Here is a 24,595-nt window from a genome sequence, read left to right on the forward strand (position 1 = left end):
AGGTCCCGCTGTGGTTCTGGAGATTTGGAGGAAATGTTTTCAAAAATTTCCAAACTTTCTTCTAGTGCTCAAACACCCACAGACGTACACTTCTAAGGCAACCCAGCACTTCAGAGGAGGGCACTTAGAGAATTTCAGGGTGTCAGGAAGAGGCCAACAGCTAAGTTCAATTCAGGTCCAGTTGCTATTGGTCAGTTGGGCATTTCCAGGGAAAGACCTGTTGCAGCTTGTTGTGTCCCTGTAGCCACATAGCAGGTCAGCCAACTGGCTCTTGGAGTCCATTACTTTGCCATGGGTCCAAGAGGGAAAAGGTCCAGTCTTTCACAGCTACTCTCAGCTCAGACAGCAACTCCAGTCCTCTTCTGATCTTCTGCAGATCCAAAGAGTGTCTATAAAGTGTTATGAGGAAGGCTGTCTGAGGGTCTACCTTTGCAGAGTTCACCAGAATGTGGGAGTGAGCCATCCTAAAAACACTCCTAGTCCCTCTCAGGCCAATGAAGTAAACCTTCCCAGGCCCTTGTCTACCTGCTATTTGACCTGTCCAATTTGCCTTACAGCAACAAGGCCCAAAATGCAATATGACAGGGCAATGCCTTACGTTTTTGAAGTCTGGGGGGCATGGCTTGGGGAGTCAAGATGGTAGTCGCACCCTAAAAAATCTCCAGACCCCTCCATCATCTGCTGTCATCCACAAGCCATCAGGACACTCCTTACTTCAGTAGAGTATCCCGAGGTGCCCCCAGGCCTGCCCTGTGTGCCAATCGAGGGTGCCTGCTGGTGCCCCTGCACACCTGCCATGCTGTAGTGATACTGATCCTGCCTAGGATGGCAGCCTGTATAGGATGCCACGCTGGAGCCCTACTGAGCACTGCACCCTGAGGCCTTGTCACCGTACACTGACTGGGGCTCCGCTAGGGGGTCCTATCCGCCGTCTGACCGGAGGATTGCTCTCTGCTTCCCTGGGACCTTCTGCATTCCTGGCAGGGAACCTGTGTGCACCGAGATGGCTATCTCTGCGGACTACCTGGCGCTGGAGAAGGTGCCACTGGGCCTACTGTTAGGACCAGCCTCCCTTTTGACCTCACATGTGATCGGGCAAAGGCTCCCTGGGTGTCTTAGAGACTGCTTGGTGCGAGGGGGGCGTACCCCGTGGTGAGTAGTGAAGGGTCCTCGTGGCCTTCCTGCCGACCTCATCTGTGTGTAGTGGGCTGTGTGGCGGCATTCAGCCCTGTCCACCTGGGACTGCTGAAGGAGACGAGTGGGCAATCCGGAACCAAGACTCTGCCCCAGTGGCGATGGATGGCCATTGAGATACAGGTATGTCGGAGCTCGCGGTAGGCCCCACCGTGGACAATATAGATGTTGGGCCTATGGAGGTTGTGGTGTGAGGGCACTTACCATCTGACCTTGAAACTCCCAGTGGCCCCTAGTTCTAGACTTGGAACTGCAACAATCGGATCTGGCTGCCCTGTGGCCCAAAAGCCCTGCGGCTGTGCATTGACCTGGGTCTGCACACGTACTGGAGACACTCTAGCGCGCCTTATCACCTGAAGCTAGGGTCCTCTTGTGGCCAGGATGTCTGCGTATTAACAATGTAAGACACTGAACATCCTAGTTGGCTTTGCCAGTCTGTGGGCCAGTGCTGTCCGCCTGCCCGCAGACCATAACTGACATTGTATAACTTGATTGTTCGCACTGGGCATTGGATTTACTGGGTGCCGGGAGCCCAAATCCCGACTGCAGCGTGTGAGTGGGCTATCTCATGGGAGTGCCTTGCACCCCTTCCTCATCGGGCCTCCCAGGCCAGTTCTTCCTCAGGTTCTTGTCTGACCTCCAGTGATTGAATTGTAGTTGACTGTGTAGCCTCTGCCCCGATACAAGTGGTGTTCCTTGAGAATTTGGTGACATCAGCCGCTAGTATCCTAGCACGCCCCTCTTGTACCCTGCCTGCCTTCCTCCCTGGTGTCTGACACACTTGCGCAGGGCTGGAACTGTGCTGGTTGGTGGGTTGCCCATGATGTTGTGTCATAGCGGTAAGCTGGCTGGGCCCCCTCTCAGTGCCCGCAGTGACACTTAGACTCCTCCTCACCATGGGGAAAGATAAGCCCATTCATCCAGTGGCTTCCCAGACCCAAGTGGACCAATACACCACAGGCTGCGGCCATGCCTGGGGTAACACTATGGATAAAACGCCATCACCAGAGGGAGACCATACCATAATCATCCAAGCAATTCACATCTCCCAGGCAGACATGGAAACTAAAATTTGTGAGGTGCGCATTGATGTTTAAGAGCTGCACAATGCCACAAGTACAATCATATAGGCCAAGAACCACCTTTCCACTGTGGAAGGTGACATGACCGACCTAAAATCGCAGGTTTCCTGACTTCTTTCACACACTGCAGAGTCACCGCCACGCTCCAGGTGTAACAATCTACGCTTTGTGGGAATACCCAAGGGCGTGGAACCACGCAAGCTACAGAATTCCTCAAAACTTACATCACATTTTGAATTTCTCCAGTCAATTATCTCTCTGCTTTGCGAAAGAAAGGGCACACATGGCCTTGACACCAAAGCCATCTTGCGGGGCTCCGCATAGACCCGTGATCGCCCACATCTCCAACTTCAAAGACAGAGACTATCCTGCAGAAGCCTGCTCCCACCCAACCTCAGGTGCCGCGACACAAAGGTATTAATCTTTCCAGACTACACCGGAGAGGTGCAACTGCAGTGCTGTTTATATGCAGTGCTTAAACATAAACTGCAGGCACTCAATCTCTCCTACAGGCTTCTGTTCCTGGCCCGGCCTAGGGTTGTATATGCATGCAAAACCATTTCTTGGACACCCTGTAGACGGCTTGGATATGGCTTACTGAGGAGCGCCCGCTTCGCAAGCTGAGTGGCTTTCCCCTCCCCGGAGAACAGGTCTTCCAAACCAGTGCGGGCAGACAGAGCTCCAAGACCAAAAAGTAATCACACTCGCTCTCAAAGGACACAGTGCAGCAAGAGCAGACTCACTCCCTCCGTACCACTGGGTGCAGGGCACACTGTCACCCGCTTCGCACTCATCCCTGCCTACCACTGCGGTTGAATTTTCGCCGAGCCAGGATGGTCTCCACATGGTGATCTCCCTCTCTCCTGCCGAGCAAGTAATTGGCACCGACCTGTCTCAGCGCCCCACGATATGACCTGACAAATTTTCCTGATGCCCGGTAGTGCCTGGGCAACATACTTTGCTATCTACTCAGTGTTACATTTCCTGATGGTTGCATTTGATCCTACGCTAGAGAGGGGGGTCCACCACTCTATTCCTGATTTCAAGATGTTTTGTGCTTTTGTTAATAGTTTGTGTTCGACATATTCTTTTGGGGCAGAAGTATGGTGTGGGGTGTTTAGAGGGTGAGTTTGTGTAATGTTATGTTTGTTTTTTATTACTTTGTGCTCTTCTGCTCTGCATCACCCTGAGACACGCACCTGCTTTGCAATTTCTACAGCACACTTCGGGTACATTATCACTCAACATAGGTACTGGGTGACTGCCCTGGATGACTCTCCCTGCTGGGCAGGGAGCCCCCGGTCCCCACCGCCTGCGTGAAATGCCCCTACACAGACATGGGGCCTTTACAGGTACTGTCCTGGAATGTAATTGGGCTGCTGGAACATGTGAAGCATGTGCCCGTCTTTTGCGAAACACTTGCCGATTCCTCCCCTACACCCTGATGCGTCAAGAAACACATCTGATGGGAAATCATTGTTCATTCCTGGCGCACCAGAGATACAACAGGGCATTTCACTCTGGGTATGTAAGGGGTTCCTGTGGAGTGGCGCTCCGGTGGCACCATTCCTTCTCCATGTTGCTCACTCAGGAAGTGGGAGACCCACAGGGTCATTACCTTGCCCTTTTGGGGACTGTTGGGGGACAAAGTGTTAATCTTCTATGTGCCTATGCACCTCCTCTGGCCCTGGATAACCTCCTCGGGGACCTCTAGGGGTGCTGTTGGCCATCTCTGGGGGGACTCAAGGTGGTTGAAGGCGACTTCAATGCAGTTCTACGCCTGAGATATTGACGTTATTGAAATCTCATCTATCTCCCGTTGGACTTGTGCTCGTCACCTCACAGACTGGTCCTCCACTCTCTGTCTTTGCGATGTTTGTAGGGTGTGAAACTTAACATCACCAATACACACACACCTCTGCAGCACACCATACCCACTCGCTAATTGACCTTATATTTCTTCCAGCTGCTGACTGCCACGCAACAACCCAGTTACAAGTCCTTCCATGTGAAACCTCGGATCACCCTCCTCTTCATTTCCACCTTGGTTCCCCCACGGCCAACCCATGAGCCATGTGGCGTCTCAATGCTGGGTACCTCGAGGATGAGTCCTACAAGCAAGTGATGGAAGCAAACTGAAAACCCATTTTCAAATAATCGAGGGATCAGTCTGATCCCATGGCACCTTATGGGCAGCCAGCAAGGCCACTATTAAGGGTTACGCTAAAGGTGCATTAGAGAGCAGGAGCGCACTTGCTCCCAACACATAACTCAACTAGAGGCCTATGCTCTTCGGTTGGAAGTGCGCCTTCCTGTCGACTCCCAGGGAGATACACCTCGGCCACTGAACCTAGTGTGCAAAGAGATCCATCTTCCGTCGCCTGAGGCTGCAAAACAAATGTGACTTGCCTCGACAACCAAGGTTTATGGGTGGGAAAGATAAAAATGGTAAGCTGTTGTACTGGCTAGCATCCCGCCCTGAGGCAAATAAGGTAATACCAGAAATAACAGATGAACACAGCTGTACCCATCATACCCTTCAAACATTTGCAGATCACTACATCTGCCATTATACGGCAACCCCTAAATTAAGAAGCTGAGCCCAATCCTCCCTTCCTGCATGAATTGCCCCTCCTTCATTTGCCCCATTCCGAAACCCAGATGTTGAATCAATCGTTATCAGCTTAGGAGGTGAGAGCGGCCATTTCCACCATGGCCTCAAGGAAGTCCTAATAGGTTTCCCACAGATTATTATACTGCATCTTGTGAAACCCTTACACCTCAATTACTCGGTCAATACATAGAGGTGTCACAGACTGGTGCTTTTTCACCTGAGATTGATACTGCCACCATTGTGGTCATTCTCTAAGACACAAACTCCGTCGGACTCCTGGTCCGAATATCATCCAATCTCCCTTATCAATTGAGAGGTCAAGATATTTGCCACAATCCTAGCCACACATCTTAAACAAATCCTTCGCACACTCATACACTCTGAACCTGATCAATGTTGCTTTATACTGGCCAGGAGCACGAGGTATTGCCTCAGGGGACTCCACGTTGCTCCAGCTCACCGGCATCTGCTCCCACTCCACTTAGCCTTGCTTTTCACTGACTTTGAGAAGGCTTTTGACACAGTGGGCTGGGCCTACTTGGACTGGGTGTTGCTCAGGGCTGGCCTTGGACCTCATTTTCGTGGCTTCGTTTTTATGCTTTACTCCAACCCCACTGCACGAGTCCAGATCAATGGTGTGTTCTCTGATGTCTTCCAGATCAGGCGAGGGACTCGACAGGGTTGTCCCATCTCCCCACCTTTATGAGTTAAGGATTGAGCCACTCGCACACCTCCTCTGATGTGATGCTCTGGTGTGGGGGTGGGAGTGGGATGAGGGACAGGAGAACCGCATCGCGCTCTGCACGGATGATGTCCTTCTCTTTCAAGTGGTCCCTGAATAGAGTGGCCTATGGTGTCTCCGGAACCTCCATCTCTTTGAAGATTCAAGCCTTTATATTGATCCGGCGGAATCAGTCTTTGTACTCCTGGACCTGACTCGAGACTATGTGTCCTGGCAAACCAACATCCCTGTGTGACGTCTAAGCTTCTGATATCTGGGCATATGGGTCGCTCTCCACCCTGAGCTCACTTTAAATCTTAAGCTTGGGCCTTTGACACAGAAAGCCAAGTAGGAACTCAAGAGATGGCAAACCCCTACCATGAACATGATGGGTATGATTGCCCTTTACAAAATGATGGTGCTGTTAAGGTTCCTTTATGTTTTCCAAAATATCCCAACAATCCTGCCTCTATGTTGATTCCGGGGACTGGATAATTCTGTGTCATAGTACCTCTGGTACAACTTCAGGCCACAATTGGCCCTTATCCACTGCTAATGCACCCCGTACGACGGTGGATGGGGATTGCTCACCTTTATCTCTACCACCTAGCCTCGTAACTTCTGGTGGTCAACGACTGGCTTAGTGGGGGATGGTCCAACATGGCCTACCAGGTGAAGGTTATGTGTACATAAATTTCATAAGACAATATTGAGGGTAGTTGCAAAAAAGGAATTCTAACAAATTATTAAAAAAGTATATCACTTTTAATAGCTTTTCAGATTAAAAAACAAATATCAATATACATTAATATTACATAAAAGGAACACCATATAACATATAAACATATATCCGCATTACATAAAAATTATTACATAAAGAACATAATCATTAATATATTACACAATCGTTTTAAAATTTAAAGAAAAAAGTGGCAATTAATACTCTCGACGCGCGTTTCGGCGTTCTGAAAAACGCCTTCCTCAGGAGCCACAATCTGTATTATTAGTTGGTCACACTTTTGATAGCTTATAATCTTTCTGTCTTCAGCAATACACAACCCAGTGATATAATTGTTGCAAAAAATTCCTAGCTAAAAGTGATGTAAGAATCCGCTACAATGTGGGACTCTGACCGAGACTTAGTTAACTTATCGAAAACTGCCTCACGTATGATTCAGATAAAACTACAAGTGATGTGAGAATCCGTTGCAATGTGGGACTCTGACCGAGACTTAGTTCACTTTTCGAAGACTGCCTCGCGTTTGATTCAGATAAAATTAAAATCAAGTATGAAGCTGGCATGGGGCCCACGAAAACAGACAACATGAGTCTGGTAGGAAACATTAGGTCCTCCAGAAACCAGACAGGGAATAGAGAAGAATTGTGATCTGGACCCGTTTGATCCCTTTTAATGGTGCAAAGGTTTCACGTGTCTCAGACAGACCTGTCAGGCAAGATTTGACACTTGTGCCACCAGGATGCCCATAGCCCCACCCTAAATATTCTGCTGTACTCATACCTGCCCATTCAGCTTGACTTGGCAATCAAAATGACTTACTGTAGAGCTCCTGAGAGGAAGTTCACAGCTAAGCCACACCTAATTCAGGCCAACTACAGGCTGACCAGCTGTCGGAGGGTAATATTAATTAGCCCCTTCAAGACTCTGGCACGGAATAGATACAGTTCCAAAAGTTACTTTCCTTTAATGCTTACTACAAACCTGACTTCAGGATTGAATTGGATTTTTAATAACTATTATAGGGAAAATGTTCCTCACCCAGCAAACATCTGTTTGTGGCATATAGTGCTGTAAATTCACATGCTTAGCATAATCCTGCCATCTAGTTTTGGGCTCGGAAGTGTCCAAGTTGTTTTTCTTCTAAGAAAGTCTTTGGAGTCACAAGGCAGAGTGACTCCTCCTCTTGTTTGTAATGCGCATGGTCAATGACTCCATTGCTAGATTGTTTCCCGCAAGGCGGGTGAAGGATGGAATATGAAGTATAGGTTAGAAAAGTGGATGTCCATGCTAATCAAATTTGTGAAAACCCATAAATGTAATTATAACAAACACAGGTTTCTGGGGAGGATGGTGGGTGCATGGAGCTCGGGTTCATTACTGAGGGAAGGTTAGGGTTTCCGTCTAAATGTGTTTTCTGGATGGTTAAAATTCCCCTATTTCATTCTTAGAGTTTTATAATATCGTTTTTCACAGAGAGATTATTCAATTATGTATCAAGTGATGACTATGCCAGGTGGGAAGACTGTACTGGAACATCACATTTATTAACACTGAATATTATTATGTACTACCACTTAAATTACAATAATGACATTTGCATAAATATTCTTTCACTTCATTAAAATAATTACCTTGATCTTATCATTTGCCCCTTATGCATAGGTTAGATTTTGTGCTATTTGTTGTTTCTCATGTTTTTCTGCATAAACTGCACTGCACTTCTGGGTTATTCTCTCTGCAGTTTGCGCCCGGTTTGCAGCAATTGAGTGTTCATGCAAGCCAGTGTTCGCATGCAGGGGCAGACAGTACTCATCTGTTCCCCTGACATGGCAGCAAAGTACTGATAACTTAGGCAATCAAGAAATTTGTGAATCACATCTACTTTGTAGGATTAATTAATGGTTTCAATTTCAAAACAAATTGATTAATCGTTTGCCTCTAATTGAGTCAGTACAATTTTTAGGGACATAAATGGCCAGCAGGGTAATTCTAAAAATGTTTTATCACGATTAGTCTTCCAGTTTTATGCTTAAGAAATGTGTTACAGTGAGGTATGGCCAACACAGGAGCTATGTACAAATCTAGGAGGTCAGTTCCTGTTTGAGTCACCATAGAAAACGCTGGCAGGTGAATGCAGCATGCTACCAGTCATAATAACAGTGATGGGAAATACAGAGATAATCCTGGAGGTATGACTCTTTGACGGTAACCAGGATGAAACCTATTCAGGTTGTGCCAAAATAAGAATCCTAATATTGAAAGACGCAAAGGAAGCCATCTTTCCAGCCCGCTGAATGAAGGATGACAAAGATGCATCCGAAGGATAAGCAATGATTAAGCAGGTCAGAGTGGTGGTGTCTATGAATCTATGACAGGGAACACAGCAAACATGTACAAATGTTTTGGAAGGTCCCGTCCAACTGAAAAGTGGCCTTGTCAAACTAGAACGGAGAGAGCTTTAGGCAGGGTCACTGGGGAAAATCGCTGGCAACAACTGTGAAAAGATCCGCTAAGTGCCTCAAGATATTTTCTTAATATAATGCAATAAACATTGGTGGTAAAATGTGTTGTGTGTGAATACTTTAACTCTGAGGTGGGTCTTAGTCATGTTGGCACTTTAATTAAGAAATTAAACATCATTAAACGGGAATGGGACTATCCGAGTCTCTCTTAAACTTCATCCAAGGATATTAATAAAACTTGAACATGACAAGATTCTAAATTTAATAACCTTGTGAATAACCTTATGGATTTATTTAGAAATGTAGTATCATTACAGAAAGCAAAAGTAGTTAGGTAATAAATCAAATAAATTAGCAAGGAGACCGACATATGGCCTGTCTCCAAATAAAAGCCAAAAGGAGCACTGCTCTGTAACTAAAAGAAAATTTAACAAAAAGCTGGCTGCTACCCAAAAGCACGTTTTATAATGTTTAAGAAACAGACCACACATACATTCATAGCACGACATTACACAGAAAGTTTGGATTAAAATGTTTTGTTCATGACAACCAATAAATGTATTAGTTGGTACTACACATCTAGAACATTCTACTTCCTAAAGCATCTTATTTGTTAAAGCTATACAGATTTAATTGAGATGAAATCCTACTTTATGAAACACGAGAATACAACAGCTAGTTCCACTGCCAGCAGAATTCAGCTAAGTGACTTTAAAGTTGTAACAGAAAAAACATCCTTCCCTCTGGTGAACAGAACACATTATTATACATTTTTTAACTAAGAAACAGAGACCATGCTGAAGCTGTATTTTAATAGATTTCCTGACAGAGAAAGACACATGCACAAGGAATGCTCGTACATCTAAAAAAAAACATGCACTTTTCCGAAGCATTTAATGAATAACTGGAAATGAAGCCTGGTGAGGCCTAGTTATGCTAGTTTAAGCATACCTAAGTTAATCAATAGTTTTTATCGGTATACACCCGTTACAACGCATCTTTTACTCCACACTACCATTACAACGCGACTTTTACAACGCATACCATTACAACGCATTGCGCTGGGGGGTGCTCTAGGATAGGGAATAAGTATAATTTACTATCCAACACCTTCCCTAGGGTCCACAGGGACTGGAGTTAGAATAGTAAATTATACTTACCACTATCCAGCACCTCAAAGCGCTATGCGTTGTAATGGTATGCGTTGTAATGGTCGCGTTGTAACGGTAGGTAGTTGTAATAGTATGCGTTGTAACGTCATACATCCGTTTTTAGCAAATTATAAGTTTCTAACAGCCACAACATGGATGTCCACTTCTGCAGAGAGCTCCACGACTCAGTGCTTCAACTTCAACAGCCTGTTCCACCCTCCCCCTCCCCTCCCCCCTCCCCCCATGTATACTGGGATCACCAAACCGGGTGGAGACTGAGGTAATAACCGCTACTGAGGTTGAAGCTGTCCCCAACTTATCAGGACCCTATGTCTGTCGAATTACTTTTCTCTGTTTGGCAGCGCTAAGGAGACAAAGGAGCTGTAGAAAATTACCCTCCCTCTCTTTTCAGTGACAATCATGCATGTTTGATCCTTGTAGTTACCACCATGGCCCTGCTGACACTGCTGGAACTGTCAGGCACACACAGCAGTTGCTGTAAAAGGCACTGAAGCTTCGGACTCACAGGTGGTTTAAAGCCCCCTATGTCCCCCAGAATACTGTTTGTTTAATTAGGACATTAGGCCTTCATGGATCGGGCCTATAATGCTGAAGTGTGCATGTAATGGCCATGTAATGGCCACTGTAACACGTTAAGGCAGACTATGAGGCTATATTTTCAAAGGAAGGCACCACTCCCAAGTAGTTACTGACCATGTGGGAGTCAGAGGGACCAGGTGAAGCTGAGGGCCCTATACCACCACGGTCAATGCATAATTGGAAGTTTCCACCTTCCCACGGATAACATTGCAATTGTAAATCAGTCCATCATGGGGAGAAATTCAGAAAATTGTTTTTTTAGATAGTGTGATTTTTATTAGTTAGATGGAAGGTAACAAGAAGCATACCTGTTTTTAGGACGAGCATTCAAGATCTCTTGTATATACGTTAGTATATACTTAAATATTAGTAAATACTATTATGTGTATGTACTTTGTGGGCTCTGGATATCTGCCCTAGGAACTGTCTGCTTCCGCTTAGGGACTTTTTTTCTGTTCAACTGCCTCTATTTAACTATCTTGATAGATAACGACCAGTAGAGGTCAGTTAAATACCAGAACTGTTTCCTGCTGAGGATTTTTAATTTTTTTTATGGCAACTGCCTCTATTTAACTTTCTTGATGCAGCTAATGTGCTGCATAGCGAAATACATATAAGGTCCCAAAGGCGAGACCGACTGGATTGCAAATGCTTGCTTGTGATAAGGCTCTGCCATTTTTCTTCCCTTCAATTGCATCCTAGTGAATGCAAAATTTTGACAGTCAAAAGAAGGAGCACATAAAAAAGCATGATAACAGATTTTTGTCACACTATTTATCATTTATGTAGCTACGATACTAAGTTTAGGACTTGTGGTGAATTCTAACATGTTTTCACCCAGTGAAAAATGCAGATCTTCTGATGGAATCCAATGAACTATATTTGAGAGTAAATAATTTTACCACAATCCTAAACATAACCCCATCCCTAGCCCAACCTTTAAAACCCCTGTCTATTTTGTTTTTCAGATGTATAGTCCTTGAAACCGGTTTCTCACAAAGTGTTTTTCAAAGTATTATTGATGAACTACACATAATTCAAAATATATAGTTCACATTAGTCACCCATTACTTCTGCCACCATTTGGTCATATAATCATTCAGTTATTTTAATTTGATTAATACATGTCACATATTGAGCAATGTAAACCACAGCTCTATAATGTCTATGCTAAAATACATTGTACAATTCTTTCTGTCTTAAAAGTTAAAGTCTTACCTGCTGCCATGACAGGAAGCATGCTGGATCGTTCTTCATCCATCATAAATGACCAGTCTTCATAGAAGATACTGCAATTAAACGGAAGGGCTTATTTACAAACACTGGATTTGTCAGAAAGTGTCCAAATAGGTAGTATACGTAGTCAACACATCTTATAATAGTTTTAGTCTTTAGGTAATATAATATATTAGCAATCAAGCACCTACACTATACCCTACCAGCATCCTAAATCGCTCAAGATGGGACTAAAAGAGTATGTTGTTATTTTACAAAGCAGTCCATTCTGTACTATAGCAGGATCACAGCCATGGTAACCACAATCAGAACTACAACAGGGGATTAGGCCCCAGGGAACCACTGCTTGCGAGCTCTCCTTACAAACGCTTGCCAGCGTGATGAAAACTTTAAATTAGATAGAGAAAGCGAATGAAATTCTGTGGCCCAATATCACCCTCTTGCGACTTTTCGCTTAGTAACCTAAGGGACAACAGTCTAAAACAACAGTACCAACTTACGGAAAAGCAAAGTAAAGCTAGTCCTGAATGTATAGTAAGACACTACCATTCAATAAACCAATTAGCACAAATCGCAAAAAATATGTGATTGATTACAATCGTATACAATCACAAACAGCAATGATTCCCCCGCAAAGAAAAGGAACCTTCTGTCTAATTGAATGTTATTTGAACATTTTTAAGACTGTATAGTTGCAACATCAATCTAACCAGCAGGTCAACTGTATTGGAGCATTAATGTTCCTTAACCTTCTGTTTAACCTTGTGATGCAGCAATAACCACACATCATTATTTATAGTTGACAATTAAATAGCTCAGTGTTTGTTAAGCTGTACATAGCTTTGATTACTTAGCCGGAACCCTTTACTCTTAATCTTGCTCCAAGTCATAGTCCTCATATTATGAGGTGTGTTCACTCCCTAGAGACAGGCATCCTACTGCCTACTTAAAAAGAAAACATTTAAACTTCTCCTCCTTTACATGTGCGTATAAAGGACTACTTCTTCCGAGAATCCACATGTGTTAACTACAAAAGTAGCCTAACAGACGATGAGTGAAAGATCACGAGGACTCATTACAAGGACTGTGACAATCAATTAGAAAGACTTGATTATCGATTAGCAAAGTATTATCTCCTCATCAACTTCTTGACCAAGTTTACATCATGAAGGTCTTCCAACAAAGGGGTGACGTCACCACTGACGGAAAACATTCAGAAAGGACAACATGGGGTACCGAATTCGGAAGGCCAACAGTACACACTCAGAATGACAACACAGAGGCAAGAAGTATCACAAAAGCAAGCCAAGAAAACACCTACTGACTTACGACAGAAGGCAAAACCAGTACCCTGATAGGAAAAGGGTTCCAAAGGAATGGACGTTCACAATAGCGGACTCCAAGAGGCAAAAGATCAGCCAAGGAAGACAAAGAAGTCCCCAGGATAGCAAGCAACCCACCAGGAATAGGGACTGACATATAGAAAGAAAGCCAGACGGGACCTTAAGGTAGCAGCAGGAATGCCAAGGATTTAAGTCATCAGTATTACTCAGCATAGCAGGGACACCACAGGCTAAGCTAAAATGAGAGCACAAATAATAGGCCATCACCATTGGGTATATAGGGTAATGGACATATAAACCAAACAAGAAAGACCAGTCCACACCCAACAGGGTAAGCATGAGCACAGCAGACTAAACCAGGTACAAATGGCAAGCCAAATGTAAAGCCAGAAATCGACATAACAGCCATTACAATGTAGAATTCATTACACTTCTGATCTTCCGCAGGTCCAGAAAAGGTTCAGAGAAAGGGGACTTCGGGTGTCACATTTATTTTTGACACCAGTAACTAGGTGGGGGTGACTCGTGGTGCTTCCAAAACCAATGGGTTAAAAGTTCAAAGTGGCTACCCTATCCAATTTTGCTGCAGTTAATGTTTGCCTTACTGCAAACAATCTCAAAGTGCATCTTACTCGCAAAATCCAAAATGGTGTAATCCTACCCTTGTTTATGCAGAACCTGTGTGTCCATCCAGAAGAGTGGCCAGAATATGAGCAGTTCCCTCTCTTGTGGCCATTTAAAACCAGTTCTCAGGGTAGCTTCCCTCCAACTGAGTTTGGTTCCAGCTGACAATGGGAACAAGGCTGGGCCTTTCAAGGTATCGCCTGACAATTTACAGGACAGACCCCTTTGAAGTTAATCAAGTTCCTGCGCCCAGCCCAACTGGTCATCATGCCAGGAGTAGAAGGCACCTCCCTACTCCCAGGCCATTGTCCCTGCTCAGGGAGCAGTTTTCACACCTCAAAAAGGTCAAGTACTAGATTGACAGCCACTGGATAGATAATGTATATTATCCTCCAGGATCTTCAGGCAAGGGAAAGGTACATTTTGAAAAGTTAAATTTCCTAAATAATTATATACAATGCAACAACACAATTGAATTGGGAGTTTAGTAAATATTAAACAGAGCAAATAATTTTTTTTCTAGCTGAAACCAAACCCGAGATCCAGAATTTTTATTGGAGTCTGTATTCTGTTTTTTTTGTATAGGACAGCAAGGTCTGCCACATTAAAAAAAGCTTTTATAGCCTTGTCATTGTAGGGACATAGTAAAACGGATTTTATGCAAGTCCCACTTTTAAGTACCATGCACCCTGCTTTGTGGGCTACAAGGCCTATATATGGGTAACTTATTATTATTTAAAAGGGATGTCTTTGCCTTTCAAAAAGGGTTATTTTGACAGATCCCACAGCAGGTATTACACTGCAGCAGTTAGGCTACTCATTGCAGGCCTGAAGCCATGTTTCACAGGCCCACTCTGTGGATGGCACAGTCCATAGCTGGCATTTAACTTCCAGGTCATGGGTACATTTTCTGCACCATATACTAGGAACATATAGACAAGTTAAATATGTTAATCAAGGATACGCCAATGTAACTATTTTTAAAGGGGAAGCACAAACACTTTAAACATGTTTAGCAGGGCTAACAGTGCACAAAGTTCTAAGGCAGGAAAAAATATGGTCCAACAAAATGCATAAAATCAAGGGTGCCCATGCAGATTGGTGAATTTCCTAATCCCACCTTTAGAATATTCCTCAGGCGCCGGACTGGATTCTGAGGTTTTCAACACAGTAGTGCTCCTGCACACCTCTAGGTGGTGCTGTACAGCTGTGTGTTAAATTTGTTCTGCCCTAGAAATTATGGAGAAAAGCTGCTTGTAGGTGCCACCTCTGAAGGCCTCTGTTGCTTTCTTGCTTGACTATTCGCTTGTCCTCAGACGGCGAGGCCCCAACAATTGGAGGTACCAGTGTGCAGAACTATAAATTGAGACCTTTTTAGATGGCAAAAAGAGGCCACTCAACAGAACGGGGAAGTAGGTGGGCAGTGAGGATTCTGCATGTAGAGTATCCACCAAAAAGAGCGTTACTAAAGGTAAGTAACTTGTTCTTCTGATAAATGCGTCTAACCCCAGATTACTCACCTTTAGAATATATAATAAAGCAGTGCCTTCCAAAGATGGAAGGTCTGTGTAGTGGGCTCAGACCAAAAAAAGTTGTTAGGACCGAACAGGCAAAATGCCTTGGCTGCAAAGGCAGTAGTGCGTTTGAACATGTTTACTGATGCCCACGTCGTGGCCTGGTAGATGTCAAGGAAGAGGATGCAGCGTGTAAATGCAGTGGTGGCAGCATTGGTGGAATGAGTACTCAGTCCTTCCGAAGGCGGCTTCTTGGCCATTGCATAGCTGATCTTAATGCAAAGGGCTAGCCACATTCACAAAGTCAGTTACTGCACCGCCCTGCCTTTCTTTGCCTTTGAGATCCCCACAAAAAACTGATTGTACATATGGTGTTCTTTGGTGCAAAAAAATGTAGAACCTTAAAGTTCTTTTGGGAGTCAACCAATGGAGTCTCTCATCCTCTTCTGAGAGGTGAGGTGGGGCCAGATACATTGGCAGGGTGATGTCTTGCCCATCATGAAACAACCATAGGCAAAAAGGTAGTCCTGGTCTTCGCACCAGTTTGTCTGGAAAAAAGGTGGTTTGGGGAGGCTGCATGAGAGAAACTGGAGCTCACTCACATGATATGCTGAAGGGATTGCAATGAGGACGATGGTTTTGAGAGCCACTAGGCACAACAAGCAGCTGTGCATTGGCTCGAAGAAGGTATACATAAGGAATGTCAGGACCAAATTAAGATCCCAATGTGACATCATAAACCATTTAAGAGGGAATGTGTGGGTCAAACCTTTAATAGACTACATCACAACAGATGCTGTACACATGGACGGCTGGACCAGCAAACTCAAGAAGGCCAAAAGAACTGACAAATTACTTTTAATTGTCCGAGCTGCAAGACATTTCTGGGCCAGAGATTAAACAAACAACAAACTATCTGACAGTTTGGCTTCTAAGTGGTTCACGTGGCGGAGTCCACACCAGGCCACAACTTTGTCCCAGCGCCTTGCATAAGCAGGTTCTGTACAGTAGCACAACCTGTCATCCACAACCTCAGGAGGTGATCGAACAATTGCTGCTGCTCAATCTCCAGTCATGGAGGTGTTAATTGCACAGGGTTGGATACAGAACCCTGCCATGCTGCTGAGAAAAAAGATTCTCCCAAAGTGGTAGCTTGACCTGATACCAGATGCTCATGCCCAGATGTTCCGGGTACCACACGCTCCTGGCCCAACCCAAAACCATTAGGATGACTTTGGCCCAGATGTACCAGATCTTTTTCAGAACTCTTAACAGGAGGGGCAGGGGCAGAAAGGTGTACACAAGTCCTGTGCTCCACTCTAGCTGTGCTGTGCGCCTTATAAATGCAAATAAATAGCTTGTATATATGTTACCAAGAGAGAGCATTCCTGGGAACTCCAAAGCACATTCTTGATGGTGGAGAAAAGATCCAGCCAGGGCTCTCCCCATTGTCAGAAGGCATCCAGTGTCATCAAGGGATACAACGCCAATCGTGATCTGCAAGGCGTCACTACCTGAGCTCATCTGACCTACCGTTTAAAGATCCCACCAGCTGGTTCACAATCAGGGAGAAGTTCTGATGTTCCATCAAACTCCAGAAGTGCAATGCCTCCAGACATAGGACCCAGACCCCACTCCACTTGTTGCAGTACCACATGGCGGAGGACTTTTGTGTGGGAATCAGTATCAACCCTCCCTTGATAAACACAGGAAGACCTTCAACTCCAGGTGGATGGCCCACAGATCCAACAGATTTATGTTGCTCCTATGATCTCCTCCTCTCTAAGATGACCCTTCCCAGCCCAGCAGGGACACATCCATTCCCACTGTAAGCTCTGGGCAGGGAAGAAGGAGGGGTGTGCCGCTGGTTAGATTGCGATCAAGCAGCCACCACTTTAGATCTTGAGCAGCGTCCTCTGACACCTGTATGGCTTCTGACATGTTTCATTGGTGATGGGCCCACTGCAAAATCTGGATTTTCCACCTAGCAAAGTATACAAGCAGGATGCATGAGGCCAGCAGGTCAAGAGCCCTCGTTGATGCAAGGGAGGAAATGCTGAGAAATGCACTGAATATACACCAGCTACAATAAAAGGAAATGTCCTTGAAGCAATCAGGAGTGACTTATGGGTCATTGTTGAGACACCCAAAGATGTCAAAAGGTTCATTGTCATCTGAAGGTGGCCTATGACTGACTGTGGCGACTGCTTCTTCAACAATCAGTCATCAAGATAGGGGAAAACTGTTATTCCCAATCTCCGAAGATGGGCATCAACCATCACCTTCATTTCAACATCCTAGGGATGTTGATTAGCACTAAGGAAAGCACTGCAAATTGAAAATACTCATGACCTACCTTGAATTGCAGGTAATGTCTGTCGGTCTGCAGGATGGGCACATGAAAGTATGCATCCTGCAGGTCCAAGGCAACATCCAGTTGCCTGGATCCAGGGCAGACAGAACATGGACCACTGTGAGCATCTTTTATTTTGTCCCTCCGCGGACTTATGAAATTGACGGCGAAGCAAGACCAGCTGTGGAATGGAATTGGCTCCTCAAGCAGAGATTGGGAGCGAGATAGATTGGAACCTTGATGCCCTCCCGAACACTCTTTGAACAGAGAGTGGTGGGATGAAGGTGAGTTCTGCTTTGACTATTTAAGCTTCCCATTCCATTTTAACTTTGAATTAACAGATCTCTTCAGCCGTGAAGAAAACCTGCTACAGGAACAGCTTTGAGAATGGAAATGGCTCTGTTACCTTGACCTCGAGCAGCAGCGGGGGTGAGTGAGGTTTGCAACTTAATTGGGGACACACAGCTTCGCATCGAACCACCTTCAGGAGCAGAAAGACCCATTCTTTGCACATCCTGAGCACAAGCACAAGATGCAGACCTTATCTCAGTCAATTACTGACATCGGTTTTCGGCAGTCACGGCACAGTTTTAACACTGTCTTCGGTGAGGACATAGTTAACCCCCGCACACCGGAAAATATTATTTTGTAATCATTCATTAACTAACAAAAAACGGAGTGGAGCTTCGGATATCCATTCAAAGGCAAAGAAAGAAATGTACTGACAGTATGGAGGGTTGGCGCCTACATGCGTCTCTGCTCCTGCACTTCTGGCGCAGAACAAAGTCAAAGCAGATCCACAAGGTGCCACTTAGCGACACGCTGGAGCACTGTGTGAAAACGTCTGAATCCAGTGTGGTGCCTGGGGAACATTCTAAAGGTGAGGAATATGTGCTTAGAAGTATCTATCAAAAGTACTGAGAATGAGGAGAAATTGCTATGTAGACAGAAAGAGACATACATTTCAGTATTCCCCTTTCTTTTCATTATAAAAATTGGCATGAATACGCCAATCAGTGAGTAGAATTGTATCAAAGAAATTCTTTACAATAAAACATCTTACTAACAATTAGTCCAGCTCTGGTACTTGCAGCCTGATGCACCCTCAGGAATGACTACATTAGGAGCCTACACAGCCCTACCACTTGCCAATATATCAGAATGAACATGAAGAGCCCCCCCCCCCAAAATAGGGGAAAAAGATAGCAGTGATATCATCAAAGGAGCTGAAATGAGACAGAACAATGAACAGTAAGAGGCGTTTATGGTAGATGTGAATCTTTATCTTTTGATGAACAACCCATCCTCATTCCACAATGCAAGACTTCTCAAGTGAACCACCTGATCCAGAATACACTGTTGCCGCTGACTTGTATTCCCAACAGCAACTTCTCAGAAAGCATGACAAATCACTCAGAATCGGACACACGTACAGGAGAGTGGTTTCAGTCAGAGGGAAATTCTTCCCCACCAATGCGGGCGTCACTTAGATCAGGTGTGGATGGGAGAGGGGTACACAATAAGAAGTAACAAAGTCCAACAGAACTCTCCTAATGAAGGAAGGAGGCTATGGTGACAACTGGAACAAGGTGAATAAAATGTTTAATTAACTTAGCAGACAAATGCAGGAAGGTAGAAGAACGTCTGTGCAAGAGTAACTATCTAGGATGCCATATTTCATACTGAGGAAACAGCTGCAACACTGCCTTCTGTAGTGTGCCTTTTAGACCTTGCCTGATTAGTAATTTGTTTCAGGTGAGCTGCCCCTGGGTGTATGCCTTAGCATTCAAGAAACACTACAGTGTTCTGCAATACAAAGGCAGCCCAAGAGGCCAGTTGCGTCCATCAATGTTTGTCATTCCTTTCACTATAACTGGACATTGTGAGTCAGTATATAGGGAGATGGAGGGGGGCTACGGTGACAGATAGCAGCCCTGCCAACTCACACAGTCCCCACATGTTGCACACGATAATTGGAGTTCTGGACTTTTTGGTTCGGTCCAGAGGTGTCAGGGATAACACCTGAAGACCCCGGAGTTCTACCTGTCTCGGTGCACAAATAAACAGAAACACGGGCTTCTCGATGGTGGCGTCAAAGACCAAAGGTTTATTACTGCAGGGACACAGAAGTCACAGAAACTACACACGGGCAGTATCTAGGAGCCTGTTCGATTTGTACAAGAAGGGTTGCTCCTTATATACTAAATATTGGCCTTCAGGCAAATTCTTCACAATGTTAATACATTCCCAAACCTTTGTGTCCTAAACAATAAATATTTGGCGTTGCACAGGAATCGTCGATAATATCTGATGTCAAACATTACGAAGAGGGGTTCCCACTATTCCATCACAATCCCATGTCAACATTTCATTCAAGAGCCGGACCGCCTCATCGTAAATTTCGTTACCTCCCCCTAATAAAGGCCCAGAAGGAAAGGAGCAGAGCCAGGTGCAGAAGATAGAAAAGCAGGATAAGAGATGTTTGTGGGTCGTAAATGGGCAAGGCTACCAGCTTCGGCCGCCTAATCATGATCAGGCCAACGAACACGAGAACCAGTATAGCAGGACTGGCCTCAGGCAGAGGAGGCAGCCTTTGTCGAGTCATGCAGCCACGGCATGTTCTGTTCTAAGGTGCACGTGTCACTAGAGAGGTGAATCGCCGGCTAAGCCTACGTGTCCTTAATCGAAATGAAGTAATCAGAGGTCATTGCGTGTCCATTGTCTATGTGAGGGCAAGAAACACAAAATGGCTGCCATGATCTAAGATGGATGCCATGGGTAGATCGGAAATGTGTTTGTAACAGGAGTACTCTTGCTCGTAGCATAGCGAAAACACCAGGATATGCTAAATGGATCATTTGCGGTTCACTGATACCAAAATTATGTATTTACGACAATGTTGAAAACACGGGTTCAAATCGTCACGGAACCTCAGACCCTCCTTTTGCCCTTACATAGGCAATTCTCAGTCTATGTCAGAGTCTAATTCTATGCTCATCAGGTCAGTGACATGTTGTTGTATCATCATCTTTTCTCGCGCCTTTTCTCCAAAAGCAGGTGGTTTTCTGAAACAAGTTGCAGCACAGAGACTACACAGAGCGGGACCACACTGGATAATCAGGCAGCATGAGAATAGGAATACTAAGATGACACCAATGACCATCAGAACCTTCCATCCCCTCGCTGATATCAGAGTCCAAAACCACTCCATGAAGGACCAGTTTCCCTTGTCTACGTGTATAGAGTCGGAAATCTTGTGTAGCTTAGAGATCGCCTCATAGACTGTTGGAGCATTATTGGGAATAAAGACACAGCAGCTCGATTGGATCATTCTGCATACCCCACCTCGATCTGCAAGTATCACGTCTAGAACCATACGGTTCTGCAACGTCATGAGTCGATCCGCCTGAAGCTCAGCTGTCAAGTTGCTAAGGGCACCAGCAGTTTCGGTAATAGTAGATTCAACTACCCGTGTTAGCTGACGTATGTTTCTACTATTGGCCATAGGCCCCCAGAACGGAAGGAAACCTTTGAAGAAGTCTCCAGCTTCCTGACCAGCGGTATCTTCCTTGCTGAAGACACCTCTTGCTACTCTGGTCTTGTGATAGTCTGAAGAAGCAGTGTACGTTGGAGGCAACAGTCGAGCAATATAACATGAACCTGAAAAGTCAGCAGGCAACCATGTATACGCTCTGTCTTGACAAATGAAGTAGGTACCTCTAGCAGTAAGGAAGGCAGGGGAAGAGTTAGACGGAAACACATAAGTCTCAACGCACTCACTCCTCCCTAGCTGAGCTCTCGGATTTCTCCCATTTCCTTGCAAACAGACCTGACCTCGGTGAGGCACGACCCAGATTGGAGTGGAGCTTTTACGCTTGCTTTCTCCCAAACTAAGGCGATACTCTGTAGAGTTCCAACTCAAATATACTCGTAATTCATCTCTAGGGTAAGATGGAGTATTATTGACGTCCTTGATCATGTCAATAATTCCCTGGACTAAAGCTTTGTTGGCAGAGTTATATTTAGTGGAACGTGGTGGACGCGGAGGATAGGTTTCAAGGGCATAGGCAAAAATGGTCTGAAAGGCCTGAAATGATCCATTATAGCTAAAAGGCAAAACCAGGTAGGGAATGCCTTTATCCATAGTGTGGGGTATCAAGCCACACACCCAGCAGTCTGTAGTGTTAACTACCAGTTGGTGTTGGTGCAAGAGCTGTACAAATGTGTTATTGATAAATTCTGAGCGTCGAGCTTGCTCATGTTCAGGAAACGAGTGAAAAGAATGCATAGAAGAAACAGTAGAAGCAGTAGGATCAAGGGGAGGTACTGTAGTTACTGGCATAAAAATCAAATTCACACCAAAGACGATTCCACCCACCAACGTTATCAAAACAATTAAAAATGTAATGGCACATTGCATCAGAAAACATTTGCTATGAAGAATTCTGTAAAGTCTGTTTCTGCGAACATAAATTACATTTTCTCGTTGCAGCTCAGGAAGCTCCATCTTCTACAATCCGCTCGCGACCACTGATGATGTGTACGTAGATGAAAATGCCTCTATCAGCCCTGGGAGTTCCCAGAACTAACAGAAAGATCGACCTTGTGTCTGACCCCCGCAGATTCAACTAGGCACACAGCCACGACCCTACGGCTACCCAGACGGCAAGGCAATTTTAAAACAATAAAACAATAGCAAACTTCCGGGCTGGAGGCAAAGTGTCAAAATTTAAATGTGTAAAAATAGGCAGTTTCCTGCTTTATTTGTCCATATTGCGAGATCGTAAATTGTATCTCAGTTTTGCAGGAACTGTTTGATCTGGAAACAGTGTATTATCAGCAGAGGTTGCAATGTTCAAGTTCGCAGATGGCAAAGTTTCTTCTGATGCAGAGGACAAATGTTTAGAATTCAAAGGAACAGTTTCAGGAGGAGAGCCAGAGTTCGATGTGTCAGTTATTAGTTCGGCATCGCTGAAAGGGATAAACCTGGGTGTTCGTTCAAACTCAGAGGCACCAATTCCCTTCTTCACCCAGTTATCATAAGGAAGTGGCAGGGGCACACGTTTGACGTGCGTCGTGTGAATCCAGTTCTTGCGGCCGGCCACACGAATAGCAGTTCTTGTCGTCAACAGCACTTGGTAGGGGCCGACAAATCTGGGTTGAAGATTTTTCGTCCTTGCAAAGTTGCGCACGACGACTTGGTCCCCAGGTTTCAGTTGATGACCTGGACTCTCCGGTGGCTTTGGCAATGCATCGAAAACCTGTTGGTGAATAAGACTCAATTTAGCAGTCAAGTCGTAAAGGTAATCAATCAACATTGGATATTCCAGAGAACAGAATTCTTTTGGCCTTGGCACTCCCCAAACGTTAGCGGGACGACCAAAAACTATCTCATAAGGACTAAGCCCTACTCTAGAATGTACAGTCGCTCTCGTGGATAACAAAGCCAAGGGTAGTGCATCTGGCCAGGACAAACCTGTGGATGCCTGTATTTTAGCAAGTTTTAGCTTAAGGGTGCCATTGTAACCCTCAACTAAACCAGCAGACTGGGGATGGTTTGCACTGTGAAATTTCTGCTTGATCCCTAAACCGGCACTCACACTCTGCATAACTTTCCCTACAAACTCACTTCCGTTATCTGACCATACAATCCGTGGCATTCCATACCTAGGGAAGTATTCCTTGAGAAGGATTTTGGCAGTTGATAGGGCAGTGTTGTCCTTCAGTGGATATGCTTCGATCCACCTGGAGAAAGCACAAACTACCACTAGGATGTATTTTAGGTTGTTGCAACGATCCATGTGAATGAAGTCTAACTGGATCACTTCAAAGGGGCAAGAAGGAGGAGCGAAGTGACCAGCAGGCGTGGGGACTCCCTTGCCAGGATTATGCATCAGGCATACCATACAATTTTTCACCACTCTCTCTGCACACTTACTAATCCCATCATTCTTCCAGACTGGAGCCAACATCTTACAGATCCCTTTAGAACTAATATGCGCTGCTCCATGTGCCATCGTCACTACTGCAAGCACGTACGCATCAGGCAACATCCAACGCTGTTGTTCTGACAAATCAATCCAACACCCACTCGAGTCCAATTTACCCGTACTCTCTTTCCATGCAAGGTTTTCCTCCTCAGTCGCCTCTTTCTGAATTTCTTTCACACTTTCTACTGTGTCCTCACACATTCCAGACTCGGAAATCCATCTTGCAGACGTTGCAACATACATTCTACTCATCATATTTCTAGCTGTCTGTTTAGCGGTTTCATCAGCAAAAGCATTCCCACGACCAACATCATCCGTGATTGCTTTATGAGCACTGCATTTCACAATCGCAACTTCAGTCGGCAAGGTTAGAGATTCCAACAAGTCGTTAACTAGCTGACCATGTTGAATCTTAGTCCCATGGGACGTAATGAAACCTCTTTCTTTCCACAAACGGCCAAAACTATGGGCCACGCCGAATGCGTACTGACTATCTGTGAACACATTCACTCTCTTTCCCTTTGCTAAAACACACGCTCTTGTTAGAGCAATTAATTCTGCAGCTTGGGCAGAATTCTGACTCACTCTTGCAGTCTCCACAATCGTACTCAAAGTCGTTACTGCGTAAGCAGCAGTCACATCACCATTCTCCAATTTAAAGCATGACCCATCAACATACAACGTGCCATCTGGATCTAACAACGGAGTGTCTTTTAAATCAATTCGTCCTTTTGTCTCCTCCTCGGTTCTGAAACAGCAATCGTGGGGTTCAGAATCACTCGACTTTTGATTAGCCGGCAACAATGTTGCTGGATTCAATACATTGCATCTTTTGATCTGTATATGACTTGCTAGCAGTGATAGCCAGATAATCTAGCACTGGTAAGGTGTTGCGTCTTGGTTCGGTTCATGAGTGTATCCACAGCATGAGGAACCATGACCACTAGCATGTTGTTCATCACCAAACCAGCA

The 24,595-nt window shown here is 45.0% G+C and overlaps 1 protein-coding gene across 1 annotated transcript in view; it reads right to left on the reverse strand.

The window, feature by feature from the left end:
- The window catches only part of SNX29 (sorting nexin 29), a 1,754,850-nt gene that overhangs the window by 1,555,508 nt on the left and 174,747 nt on the right, over window positions 1-24,595 (reverse strand). The window contains exon 6 of the mRNA XM_086941425.1: window positions 11,782-11,852. Within this exon, the coding sequence (XP_086797551.1) occupies window positions 11,782-11,852 (71 nt within the window). The remainder of the gene's footprint in view (window positions 1-11,781; window positions 11,853-24,595) is intronic.

Source organism: Lissotriton vulgaris, chromosome 10 (assembly GCF_964263255.1).
Source record: "Lissotriton vulgaris chromosome 10, aLisVul1.2, whole genome shotgun sequence".
Lineage (NCBI taxonomy): Eukaryota > Metazoa > Chordata > Amphibia > Caudata > Salamandridae > Lissotriton > Lissotriton vulgaris.